The 13,781-nt window shown below is 48.4% G+C and overlaps 1 protein-coding gene across 4 annotated transcripts in view; it reads left to right on the forward strand.

Moving 5' to 3' along the window:
• Positions 1–13,781, forward strand: part of NEDD4L (NEDD4 like E3 ubiquitin protein ligase) — a 123,014-nt gene that overhangs the window by 13,967 nt on the left and 95,266 nt on the right. For all 4 annotated transcript variants that reach the window (XM_072359047.1, XM_072359042.1, XM_072359045.1 and 1 more), the window contains exon 2: positions 11,730–11,803. In XM_072359047.1, the coding sequence (XP_072215148.1) occupies positions 11,730–11,803 (74 nt within the window). The remainder of the gene's footprint in view (positions 1–11,729; positions 11,804–13,781) is intronic.

Raw genomic sequence — 13,781 nt, forward strand, 5'->3', positions numbered from 1 at the left:
CCTGTGCTCCTCACAGCTGTGGTGCTGAGAGCACCCTGGAAGCAGTAAAGCAAAACCAGGATACCAGAGCGTTGTGCACTTATGGTGGGAGTGCATCCCTCCGTCAGCTTGGCTTAAGGGCTGGTTTCTATTCTGCTATTCAGTACAGGGACCGCCACTGCAGTAATTTATCCCCACACCTCAGAATCCTCAGGGAGCAGCACACACAGCCACACGTGCCTTAAGAACGCACAGCTGTACTGCTGCAGGATGCAGCCTGGTACCTGAAACGGGGCCCACAGCAGTGGAGAGGCCAAGGGCCGGGCTGCTGGGCTGGCTGGCAGCAGCGTGGATGTGTTGGAAGGAGTTCCTTCACCGGGGAAGACTGGAAACTCTCACAGTGACGTTAATTATTAACTTCGGCTGAGAGCTGAAGGATCTAATTTCGTTTCTTGTTGGGTAATAGGGTGATTCATGCAGGGAAACAAACTGTGCTGGAAAATGGAACCTTTCTCTGAAAATCAGCGTTCCTGCTTTATGCTCAAGGTGAAGCCTGCTTCATCTGAGCTGTGACAGCTCTCTGAAAAGCAGAAGCTGATGGTGAGGTGGCAGGAGCAGCTGGGTTCGGGCTTGGGTGTCCCGAGGTCTGGCTCACCCCCATCAGCACACACAGCCCTGTCCCTCCGTCAGGCTGCTCCAAAAGCAATGCCTCAGATGTTATTCTGCAGGTGCAGATCTGTGTGAGCACAGCATGCAGGCTCTTGTTCATTGCTGGTGAAAATGTGCAGCTAGTGGTGGTGACTGTGCAGAAAAACAGCGTGCTGCAGCTGAGACTTTGCTTTATCACATACTGTTACTGTGCTCTAAGTAGCTGTTGTAGATTCTATTGGAACAAATAGGAGGCGTTACTTTTGGAGCAACCCAGGGGTGCTTTAAGTAGGCTGCTCCTGCTTTGCACACGAAATGCCAGTGAAGCAGGTTGCATCAGACAGTGCTTCCATGTGTGTTGTTCAGCTTTTGAAGAGGACTTGTGGTGTGCTTGTTTAGAAGGAAAAGCAGCAGAGGTGTGAACCATTGGGGTCACCTGGAACATTACTTTGCAGTGTGGGTTTTTCAGTGTTTGGTTGTTGTTTTGTTTTGTTCCCCCCCACCCCCTGCAGATTCATACCTTTTTAAGATCTTTTAGATGGAATGCTTTCTGAAGGACCAGTATTTGGAACCACTCTAGTGGATGCAGCCCATAATGGACAAAAAACATTAGCGTGCGTGATGCTGAGGTTGGGTGAGCAGGACCTTAAAGCCGGTTGTCATTACATAAAATTCACTGTGTCTGGGGCAAGCTGTGGTCAACATGAAGTGCAGAACTTTCCCCCGCACCCCCATCAGAACGCTTTTAAAAACCCCAACAAACTCTTGTTTCTAGTGTTCAGGTATTGATGCCAAGACTGAATGGGGGTTGGATAATGTAGCTCTCAAGTGAAAGGCGAGATAACTGTGTAACATTTAAACAGTGTGGATTCAGGCTGTGCTTGTTGAGAGGCAGACAGGATTGCTTGTTTGCCGACCTTCGTACTCAGAAGTTGTCTTCCCTGCCCTGTAAATGTTCTAAATGCACACGACCATTGCTTTTCAATAAGCCAGCGTTGGGGCAAGTAGCAGAAGGTGTGTACGACTTCCAGAGGAGCAAGACCTTCAGACCTTCAAAGCTTTTGGAATATCTTAAGAATAAAATAAGATGCACGGTAGAGTCGCATTCTGGTGCTGTTGTTTAAATGGAGAGGAAGGTGGGGATGAGTAAAATGGAAGACCTTTTCGGTGTGCTCGGGGGCTGCAGTCATGGAACACCAAAGGAATGGTTGAAGCTCCACGAGAGGCATGAATTCAGCTCACAGAGAAGTTTGAGAACCTCAGCCCTTATTTCATCCCTTTTACTGTCTCAGTTGATCAGGCTTGCTGTGAGCAAAGCTTCAAACAAAGTCTTTTTGTAGTAAATGAATGCACTGAGGGCTGAAACTGTAGAATGAAGTTCAGTGCCAACAAAGTTCACTCATCTTTCCAGAATGGCTCTTGGGTAGCTCTGAGGATTTGGGAGTGCTGTGTGTTGCTTTATAACATCCCTGCTCGTCCTTGCACGGCTCACACCGTGATGAATCAGATTACACTGCATTACCTATAACTGAATTTACCACGCTGTTAATTGAGCACTAATTTCCTATGGCATTGTTCCCTCTCTTCTTAGCATCGCCACGGCGGGATGCATGTGCATGAATTGCAGTCACAGTGCCACAATCCACCGTTAGTACTTAATAATTGGAGGGTGTAATTATTAACGTTGCAGTCACATTTGATTTTTGGTTTGAGCAGAAGGGGAAAAAAAAGACTTTTTTAAGCTCTGATCTCTCTGTCTTTACATCTTTTTTTGTTGTTCTTGTTTGCTTGCAAGAGCTTTCCCCCTCCTCTTGGTTTTAATGTCTGCATCTCAGGAGCCGAGATAAGATGTCTGGGCTGATAAAGCAGCACTGGGTCCTCAGAGCCACGGATCCCCGCAGTGACTAATGCCTTCTCACAGCTCTTTTGGAAATGTGCTGGATAAAGTATTTTCAGAGATGGAAGCGCTGCGGTAAAAAGCTCTCCTTGCAGGGGCAGCTGAGGTTTTGACAGCCTCACGGGTATTTTATTGCCGCTTGGAGTGGCCTTTATTGTCTTTCTTTCTCAGCACAGCCTGTCCAGGCAGTGCCTGGTGCTGCACTCCACGTGACGCAGCCGTCGTGCTGCAGCTTCACTTTGTGGGCACGTACAGTTAAACACATCACCAGCGTTATCTGTGTTAGAAATGAGCCTCCAATTACAGTTTATCAGTGGAATTACATTTTATTGAATGCTCGTTCTGTCATTAAACAGTGCAGCACTGATAAAGCTGCCCGTTTATGGTCCATGTACCTATGGTCCAGATACTCAGATTTTCATAAAATTTGCTTTAAATAAATGACTTTCAGAATATTTGCATAGTACAGAAGCGGTTGTGGTTGCCACCGGAACAAAAATCTAAGCTTTCAGGATGTGAAACAAGCATGCTGCAAGCTGGGTACAGATGTGGCTTCTGCCTGGTGCCTTCTATGGGCTCATCTCGCTGCTGTCTCCTGCAGGGAATTTCTCTTTTCTAAAGAGATCTGAGGAATAAGTGCTAATGTAGACACATGCAACTTAGTTATGTATTTATCTCCTTTCTCTTTGGCTGTTGCCCTTCTTCCAAGCACGAGTCTGCTGGGCCTTCACCCACCTGGGGTGCAGCCATAAGGGCTCTGAGGTTGGAACTGCCATCAGTTGGATCCTGTGGTTTCCATTTTGCATTACAGTTGCACGTGGGAAAAATGTGCCCTCACCTTCTCAGTGCCGTGATGAGTGACTCCAAGCAGTGCAGTGTTGCATGCCAGTAATTGCAGTGAGAATGTTCTGCCAGAGCTGCAGTGCTTTTGGAGGGATTTCTATGACATCCTCAGGAACGCAGGAAGGAATGCTTCCTACATAGGTGCCGGTGGGCTTCCTAAGGGTCCTGAACTCCACGCTGCATGTGAGCATGCTGCTCTCCTCCACAGCCTGCCTTTGTGTTTGCTTGTGTGACGTTGGACCTGAACGGCCTTTGTGAGACAGAACTGGAAAATGAGTGCAGAGAAGCAGCTCTGAAACCACCTCGGCGCTGCTGCATGTCGGTTACCTATCAGTGACATCAGTGACAGTAATGAGTCCTGCTGTGTAGCAGTCATACTGTTGTGATCATATTGCGAATGTTTGAGCTTCACAGCAGCACCTGCAGGAGTTCCTGCTGGGGAGGTCAGGGTGCTGCTGGGAGGTGCTGCAGGACACGGTGCTGCTGGAGCAGCCAGGTGGCAGGAGCTGGCCCTCCTCAGCACCCTTCTGCTGTGTGCACATGCAGGTTGCTCTTTGTCCCCCGTGCTAGCGTAGATCTCCTTGAAGTCATATGTGTGTTATTGCCTACAAATAAAATCTGAGCTCAGTGTTTTCCTGCCTGCGCGGCGCTTAGTACAGTTGCTACACACCTGCTCTGCCCTCTGCCTTGATTCCTAATCACGGTTGTTTTAAGTGCCTTTCAGAATTCTTCACTTGAAAATAGGTTTAATTTTCAGCTGCTCCAAGGTTTCATCGTACCAAAAAGCACCACCTTAAGAAGCTGGAGAAAAAAATACCAATCTGAGGTTGACTTAGTGAGAAGTAAAACCCTACTCCTGCTAGAGAAGCTCTCATGCATCAACCTGTGACATCTTGCTGCAAGCTCTTAATTGGGAATTGGAGCCATTCTTTGTTATTGGGTGAAATTATTGGACGTTTACTGACAATTTGGGCTTTTGTATTTCTCTCTGGCTGATAAGTTCTGGAGTACTGCTTTCTTCTGAAGGTAGTAGATCTGTCCAGACATCGACCAAGGGATAATGAATATCCAAAGGTAACACTGCTGGCCTCCTTTCACTCTCCGTGGCTGGCGAAGCATTTACGGGTGTCAGGCGGCATAATGTGATCATCCCACTTGTAAAAGCACTGCTGTTTTGTTTTATGGTAGTTTGTGCTTGAAGGGCCGTTTTTGTATGCCAGAAAGTTAGAAAATTGTTAAATAAAAGCTTCAGGTTTTAAAAATCAGCTGAATTTCTGCATCTCCCAGGAGAAAAAACCACCAAAAACCAATGCTTTCTGTAGCAGGCTTTGCTGTTACAAGTTTTTGGGGAGGTCCTTCTTGATGTGGTTGGGACAATCAAATCCAGTGCTTGGTGTGTGCATGTGGCCATGGAGTGGGTGGTGGAGCTACAGGTCTGTGCCCAGCTGGGGGCAGGGGATCTGATTGCCTCTGTGGCAATTAAAAAGCACAGGGTGACATTGGATGGATGAGACTTCTTTTTTTTTGCTGGCACTGCTGGGTCTAGAAGGCATCAGCACAGCATGCATGGCGCTGCTGGAGCCTGGTGAGTTACTGTGCGCAGAAAGCAGTGCTGCTGCTGGGATCGTTCCTCGGTGGGTGAGTGGCATAAATAGGTCTGAGTGTGGAGTAAGAGCAGGGCAGGTGCTGCAGCACAGCTCAGCCACTGCAGCACAGCTCGGCAGCTCCTGACAGCACTTCTGCATCCATTCGGGCACGGCTGCAGACCCCAGGTGACCTGGTTCAGCATGCTGGCTGAAATTGCTCAAGCATATCTGACTGCGAGGAGTAAAAATACCTACAGCTTTCTGTAAAAATAGAACACGGTTCATCTGGAGCTCTCCTTCCTTGTTTTGTTTTCTTTTTGATGTGCTAAAAATACCCTATAAACAGGTTTTGGTGAGCTCAGAGCCCTTCTCTGCAGGGCTGGGCTGGGAGATGGGGGTCTGAGCCCCCCCCCCCCCCCACAGCATCAGGCTGGGAGATCCAGCCAGGGAAAACGTGAACACCTTGCCTCTCCAAGTGCTGAGGCCTCAGAGTAGGCATTCTTATTGTGAAACATCAGATAGTTGTGTTGTGTAAGCTGCGGGTTCCCACGCTCCACTGTTCCCGCACTGCACGCTGCTGTTTGCTTCATCCCTGCTGCTTCTGGGACACATCCATGCTGTGTTGAGCAAAGCCTGGCCCGGTGTCATACTTAGTGGCATGGGGCACGGAGAGCCCTACCAATGTAGCTCCATGGGACTGTGGTTACCCTGTGACACTGTGCAGCCATTCCCTGACCCTAAATGCCCCTTGGCTCTCAGTTGTTCTTCTTTCCTCTCTGTGCTTTCAGCTCTCATCTCTGCAGTTCTGAGATCAGCGTTAGACAAAAAGTTGCACTGTTTCATGCGTGTGAAGAATTCCACAGGGAAAGCGGGCAGCATTCGGCTCCATCCTGAGCTCGGAGCAGGAGGAGCTGCTCCATGCTGAGCTGCTGATTGAGGCTTTGGTTTGTGCTTGAGTCCACAAACAGCAATCCAGACCTGCTGTCCTGTGCCCACGCTGGCTCTGCTGCCCTGAGCTGAGCAGACGTGTGGCCGTGCCCTGCACCTGTGCTTTCTGCAGCAGTGAGATCTGAGCAGGGTCTGCTGGCAAAGCTGCCCCACACAGACACTCGCATCAGTGAGACTGCGCGGGAATCACAGTGGGGTTCGTGATGTGCTGTTGGCACCATCCCCCTCAAATGGTTTCATGATGTCCCCGCAGGAGCTGGACTGGTAAGAGCCACAGAATTAGAAGCCCCTTCCAAGGTTATGTGACCCAGCTCCCAGCTTTGGACCCTTGTTCTGCATGCCTCCATTACAGACACGGCCTCATCCCACACTTCTTGCCTGGCATTGCCATGGGCCGCTGCCATCCTCTTACAAAGGAGAGCAAAATCAGTGTGGCTCTTCTGTGTGCTGGTCTTGCCTGCCATGCATCCCAGTGCTGACAGACTCAGGGGTGCTCTGATGTCATTAGTCTTGCTCTTTGTGTGTTATTTAAGCAGGTGAGCAATGTTCAGTTTTGCTTTGGAGCTGCGGACTGCCACTGACTTTGTGCCATAGCGTAGGATTAAAGAGCTCTCTGCTCGGGTGCTGCTGCAGTTCTGCTGTGCCCAGCTCACTGTGCTCCGGGTGGGTTTTCTCACTCGGGGTGGCAGCGGGGTGGGAATTCAGCCCTGCAGTGGCAGGGAGCTCCCTGGCTCTGGCTCCATTCCTTCTGCTCAGTGGAAATTTACCTCACTGCCTCCTATCTCTGCTTGAAATCAAAATTGCCTCTTCTACAGAGGGGAAGAAAACAGCCGGCATTTCACGTTACGCGTTCCCCAGGTGAAACACTAGATTGCTGTCCTTTCACCTCGTTGCCTCGGTGATGGAAATTTATGGCCTCCACTGGTGCAGCTTCCGCATCCTGATCGGTGCTGCAGGGCTGCGGTGCGGCACTGGGCTGCGGGCTGGGCCTGCAGTCACCGGCACCGCCAGCATCTCTGGTAAGTGCGGGTGGGTGTGCGGTGCCGGGTGGGCTCCTGCCCCACTCCAGGGCTTCAGGTGGGTTTGCTCAGGGCTGGATCTGCAGAGTGAGCAGCAGCGGCATCCTGGAGAGCTGGGTGTATTGCTGCTGAGGGCTCTGGTTGGGGTTTGGTCAATGTTTCGTAGGTGGGTTGGTCAGCATTTCACTGATGGTGTGGAAGAGCGTGCCAAGTGCTCCGTCCACAGAGCCATTTCTCCTCTCCGCGGGGCATTGCTCCAGTCCTGGTTTGCATTGATCCAGACCTGCAGCGCATTCTGCGCTTGTCTGTTCATTTTTGGCACCTGTATCAGTGATCTCAGCACCGCTCTTTTAATGCACCTTATAAATGGGTCGTGGGATTTTCTGTCCTATGGGAAACTGACTTGTAGTTTTTCCATCTTCCATCAGGCTGGGTTGCTGTCTGTGTTCAAGAATGTGTCTTTCAGGCTGTCCTGGGTGACGTGGCCATCTTGCCATGCTGTGTGTGCACCAGGTCATCTCCTCTCCCTGCTACATGGGACAAAGCTGCACCTGGAGGGCATGGTGTGGTGCCCCCGCTGCCAGCATCCTGAAGAATGTAGGGCTGCTTGGTTGTGTATGTTATGTTCATGTCATGCTTTCATAGGTCTTACAAGTGGCTTTGCATTTCAGAGCGCCTGGAGGGAAGAAATGTGATGTTCATTTAAATGCGGATTTTAAAGTGTGAATTGTACGTGTGAGTATACGTACATGACTATGTGTACGGAGTCTCACAGGTCTGTAACACAGCTGTGTACTGTATGCCCTCACCCTGTTCCCTCAGGGCTTGGGGTCTGCTTGCTGTTGGTGCTGCTTTGCTGCACCCTTGGCTCTGGGCTCTCCCTTGCACTGGAGAATATTGGTTCCCCCCATCCAGCTGCCATCTCCAGAACAGCAGCCTGAGCTGCAGGTGGCAGAATGTTGCCCCTGTAAGCCTTTCCCACAGCATAGGAGGAAAGTATGTAACCTCTGACATCTCGAGGGAGGCAGGAACACATAAACACTGTGTTAATCATTGGACAAAGCAGAAGTGAGCATGAATGTAGCTAGCAGGGGAACTCAGCGTAATGCCTGACCGAACACCTTATGGCATCCATTCCCACTGCAGCAGCTGAGGGCTGTGAGCAGGGAATGTGGGGGAACACCACTGTGGGAGTGTACGAGGTGATGAGTGGCTCACACATTTCTTTCAGTTAAAGTATTTTGCTGCCAATAAATAGTACTGGATTGATATCAGTGATGTTCGGACAGGAGAAGGTCTTCTTTCTGCTCCATAGCATACCACTGCATGTGGGACCCAAAGCTGCTTATCTGCAGAGAACTCCTGTGATTACAGTATTCTCTTGTGGCATAGCGTCTCTTTCACTTTTAAGATAAGCACTGGCCAACTGATCAAGTTTTTATAGGTTCAACAGAAAAAATCATCTTCGTTTGGTCAAGCTTCCAGAATTTTGAGTGTTCCGGGGGACCTTTTGATGATTTTATGTAGAAAATGACATCTTTTTGCTCAGCTTTTTGAACTGAACGCTTTCTGGTATAGATGCTTTGAGAGTAGAATGTAATGTTGTGTAACAAACTGCTGACCTTCCCCACATCATCCCTGAGTTCCTGCGCTTTTCATGCCTTCTCCATCTGTCTGCTTACACTGAAGGCTGCCGATGCTCTTCAGACAGAAGTTCTTCTGAAGGCTGATTGTTCTCATGCGCATGATCCAAAAAGAGCGATAGCTCCCAAAAGGTATTTCTTCTCCTTATCCTTCCAAGCTTGTTCCCTTGTCCCTTTCTGTTCTGGGTTCTTTAGGGTGGAACCTCAAGTTGCACGAGGCAAGATTCAGGTTGGATACTTAGGAACTATTTCTTCTCCCAGGGAGCAGCAATGCAGCGGCACAGCTGCACAGGGAGGTGGAAGGGTCCCTGTCGCTGGAGGTGCTGCACAACCATGGAGATGTGGTACTTGAGGACATGGTCAGTGGGCATGGTGGGGGTGTTCCAGGGCTGGACCTTGGGACTGTAAAGATCTCCTCCAACTTAATGATTCTATAGTTCTGTGTAGGAATATAGCCAGTGAGCTGGAGTTGGGTTTGGGGATCTTGCAATCTTTTCCAGCCTTAATGATCTGTGATTCTCCCTGCACACCAGACATGGACCAGCCCTTGCAGGGCACATCAGTCTGGATACCTTTGTGCCTGTACACGAGCACTTTGTGCTGTTTGAGTATTATCTAATCTGCAGACCAAACTCATATGACATGTAACTCAGCTGAGACATTTTCTGTGCTTCTGCGTGGCAGCTTCCCTGGAAATCGAGACGTTTGGATTGAAATTAAAAGGCAGGTCAGCATTTTCTGAGTATGCTGAATGTTGTCAGGTGGTGTAGATGGTCAGAGGTGCTGCTTGTGGGCTGTGCTGGTTTCACACATTGACCTCAGTGCAGAAATGCTTGGGTGGGAATGGAGTGAACTGGAGGGAGAGCTGTGTGAGTTGGCACCTCCTACTGAAATCAGCGTGTGTAAACAGTGCTCACCCAGCAGCAACGAGCCCCAGCGCTCCTTAGCTGAAGATTAGCCCTGTCTCCATGCTGAGAAGGGAGCACTGTCTTTGTGGTTTGCAGCCTGCATCTTCTGTCTTAGAGATTTCTGGTGTTCAGTGATGATGTCCTGCGGTCCCCTGGGTGTTCAGGAAAGTAAACCAAATGGGAAAATCTATTTTACTTGTGCAGCCTTCCAAAGGAGGGTGAGCAGAAACCTGTGTCAGGTGTGATCTGTTCCAGGTCTCCTGCTGTGCCTAGCCAAGCAATGCTTTATCTAATTGTCATGGACACGCTCTGTTGCTGTGAATGTTTAACTCCTTCCTCCACCAAGGCACACCGCACTGGGGATAAGAGAAGAAAAAGGGGCACAAGAAGAAAATGTTCTCTGCCTTTCACATGCTCACTGCACATAGTGGGGTTGATGAGGGTACCTTGCTGACTGAGGGAAGGACTTAGACTGTAGGTAGACGAGGCTTTGTTAGCAATGGAGATGTTTGTAATACAATTAAAGTACTACATTTGTTTCATGCATATGGAAATTTGAACACTTACTTGCCAGAACGTTTTTCCTGCTTAGTCAAATTCAGGGTTACAGATTGAGAGCACAGGTGCAGAGAGGGAACAAGGGTTAGTTTAAAGGATGAAGTGTGACTTGGAGTACAGTTCTGAGAATGTGCTTGGATTGCCTGGAGGACCTCCTGCTGTGTCTCATGAACCTGCAACAGAGATCCTGCAGCGTTTGGCCTTCCTCCTGATGCAGTGGTTCTCTTTCCATTCAGGTGATGCACTGAGGCGGTGTCAGTGCAGAAATAAGGTGTGCTGCAATGAAGCTGATGATGTGGAGGAAGTGTGAGGAGCATTTGTGATGTAGCTGCTGCTAGAAACCTTTCTGTTGGTCCCCCTTCATTTACTATCACGGCTTTTTATCCTTTGTTTCTCCACCAGGTCAGAACTGTATGATTCTGATGGCTTTACTAACTTTCCACCTAACAAAGGATCCCAGTTTGCAAGCCCATTGCCTTTTGTATATCAAAAGTGCTCTTGAAGGTCAGATATGTCCTGTAATCCAAATATAAGTACTGGCATTAACAGACTGAAGGAAAAAAATAGTTAAAACATTAAAAAGTGCATTCAACTGTAACTCCACTGAACACTGTTCTTCACACACAGCCTTGTGTTCCTGCTGGGAGGGATGCTGGCTCCTTTGGGTGTTTTGGGGTGCTCCGACCCTTTGCCTGATATCTCATCAGGGCCCACAGACCCACTCTGCCATTGGCTCTCCAAGGCAAACAGGGCAGGTGTAGTGTGCCCGTGCCAGGAGGAACCTGTGGGGAAGCATTATTGTTTCCCAAACGGCCTTCAAGGAACAGAGTCTCACATTACTGTAATTGAATCCCACGTCTCGCAGTTCTGGAGCACTTATCAGGAGAAAAAAAAAAGCAAAACTGCAGGTGACTGCAGAACCTGTTTAAACAGAACCCCTTCCAGGCTGAATTTCGGTGGCCTCCGTGTAGCAAAACTAAATGGATCGAACAGGGAGAAGGAAAATGCTGTTGATGCCGATGCTCCTCAGGAGCTGAGCGTCACAAGGGCACAAACCAAAGCCATGCCCACTGGGATGTCACCTGTCCTAGGACGTGTCCTGGTGGCAGTGCAGAGGGCAACGTGCGTCTGCTGAATCCACCACCTGCTGCTGAAACCGGTTTTTGGACTCTATTACTGAGGAGGTGGACAGGTTTAAATCATTGCGTTCCGAGGACTTATTCTTGTATGGGTTCTTTTTTAAGCCCTAGGCATCTCTTCCAGTGAGGATTATTTGCATTGCTGGATAAAAAAGCTTATGGATGTTTTCCCGTGTGTCTGATGAGACAGGTTGAGAGTCTGGGCTGAATGAATGAATGGGGAGAACTGATCACTTCTGATTTGGAACAGAGGTCACTTAGGATTTGAAATGCTTTGATAAGCAGCGCTTCTGTTGGGTTTTAATATTGTTATACTGTTATTACTATTAAGTTGTTACTGGTATCTGCTGTTATTTTCTTAACTCCTGGTGCAGCTGGAAGCTCTTTGTGTTTGCTATTCTTGGGCAGCTACAGTGTCTCTTTCTGGGAGAGTCTCTTCCACCTAATAAAGACTTCTGCTGTCTGAAGGCTGTGAGTTCATTCACAGGGTAACCTGCTGTGAACTGGCGATCTTCACAGTCAGTAACAGCGTATTAAGCCTTCTTTCTCTTTTATTTACAGGAGGAGTCTCGTATCCTCAGGGTGAAAGTGGTGTCTGGCATTGATCTGGCGAAAAAAGACATCTTCGGAGCCAGGTGAGTGTTCTGCATGGAGTATTTCTTGCTTTCGAACAGAATGAACTTAGCAGAGCAAGGAAACTTATTATCTAACTGGTAATAAATACGATGAGAGCTCCTGTTACTTGCTCAGAACTGGTACAAGTTGTGCAGTGTGTGCTGGCAGGACAGCTGTTAGTCACAGCAGTGGGTGACCACTCACAGTCCCTTCTGCCCCTGCAAGCCATCAGCTCAGTTCCTTGGTTGTGTGAGCATTCACCCTTCAGCAGTGCTGGCAGTATTTTATGTTACTCCCAGCTGCCTGCCCCCATAATGCAGAAGAGGCTGAAGGCCAGCAGCTCCCTCTGTCCGAATGGGAGAAAGCTCTGCTTTCCCCACTGGCTTGCAGGACACTGGTGCCAGGTGACTGCACAGACCCTGTGAGTTTTCTCGGACCATTGGACATGTGCAAGGTGCTGCTGCCGCAGTGCTTAACGGTGGTCCCTCTGGAAGGAGCGAGGCAGTGAGAGCATTTCCGTATGCTGCCCTAAATGCTGATGTGGGAGAGAATTCAGAGAGATCTCTGCAGACCTGAGGCTTTTCTGTTAGGCAGTGATTAGTCTGGGCTTTATTTCCAGTTGTCTTAAATCATCCTGATCTCTGGACTTAGCACTTAAGGGCCAGGTGTGCATGGCATTTTTGCCGTGCATAAGGCAGTCATCCTATGATAGCTTCTTGTTTGTCTGTGTACTAAAATATGGAGCAAACAAACTGAAGTGGTGACTTTAGGCCAAAATAACAGTTGTCAAACAAGAAAACTGGGTTTTCAGTCTGCCCTTTAAAGATGCGGATATGGTCACTTTTGTGTTTTCAAGTCTTCTGTTTTGAAATTATTAGTCATAGCTTTTAGGAATAGGTTTTCTCCCAGTCTGGGCTTGTTATGCAAATAAAGATCTCAAGAGTTGAATCAGAGAGTGACTGAGAAAAGCTGGTTCTGAAGCCAGAAGTGGCCAGAAAATGTTGTATGTTGTTTTTTTTTCTTTTCTTGAGGTTAATTGAGGTTTTTGACATTCTTGCTATCTCAGGCTGAAGTGTGAGGGAGCTCGTTACTGCGGGCACCACAACCTATTGACAGACACTGTTAATCATGTTGAAACCAGTGGCATCCAATTTAGCTCTTACTGAAATTACTCTAATTTCTGAACGTATATACAAGCAAATACAACTTAAATCAGCTTCGATTTGTGTGTGTGTGTGAAATTTACAGCATTTACTTCAGTAGTTGTGTGCAGAACATGCTGAGACAAAACTTTGTCATTTTTTATTTTAATTTTTCTCCTGAATGAGCTATTTAATGTTCTGACCACAAGCAAAGCACTGGCACATGTGTAGCTGTCTTCAGACTACATGTTTGCAGGGCAGACCCAAAGCCCTTTTGTTAGCAGTGTGCTCGGTTGACCTAGACATACTAATACAGATTTTTTACTTACTTGATATCTTTAATTGGCTGGAACTTTCCCGCATTGTTTCCAGAACTTTAAATTTCATTGTTTCTTTGGAAGAAAGCAAAGCCATTGGCTGGAATAACCAACCAGCTCGTTAAAGGGAACTTTACACAAACACTGAAGTGTGGTGGCAAATCCACAGATGTAATCTGAGAGAAGTGGGAGTCTTTTCGGCCATCATTGGATTTGCTGAAGGACACACTGGAAACTTCACGGCTGCATCCATGGCATTGTGTCATCTCCTCCAAGAACTTCTGTGAACGTTTATGAAACAGGAGGGGAGTCAGCGCTTTGGGAGGGCAGATAATAGCAGAAAATGGTTTTAAGTTGAAGGAGGGAAGAGTTAGATTGGATGCCAGGGGGAAGTTTTTTACTGTGAGAGTGGTGAGGTGCTGGAACAGCTGCACAGAGGGGCTGTGGGTGCCCCGTCCATCCCTGGAGGTGCTCAGTGGGTTGGATGGGGCCCTGGGCAGCCTGGGCTGGTATTCAATGTGGAGGTTGGTGGCTCCGCA

The sequence above is a fragment of the Excalfactoria chinensis genome, chromosome Z, assembly GCF_039878825.1.
Source record: "Excalfactoria chinensis isolate bCotChi1 chromosome Z, bCotChi1.hap2, whole genome shotgun sequence".
NCBI classification, from domain to species: Eukaryota; Metazoa; Chordata; class Aves; order Galliformes; family Phasianidae; genus Excalfactoria; species Excalfactoria chinensis.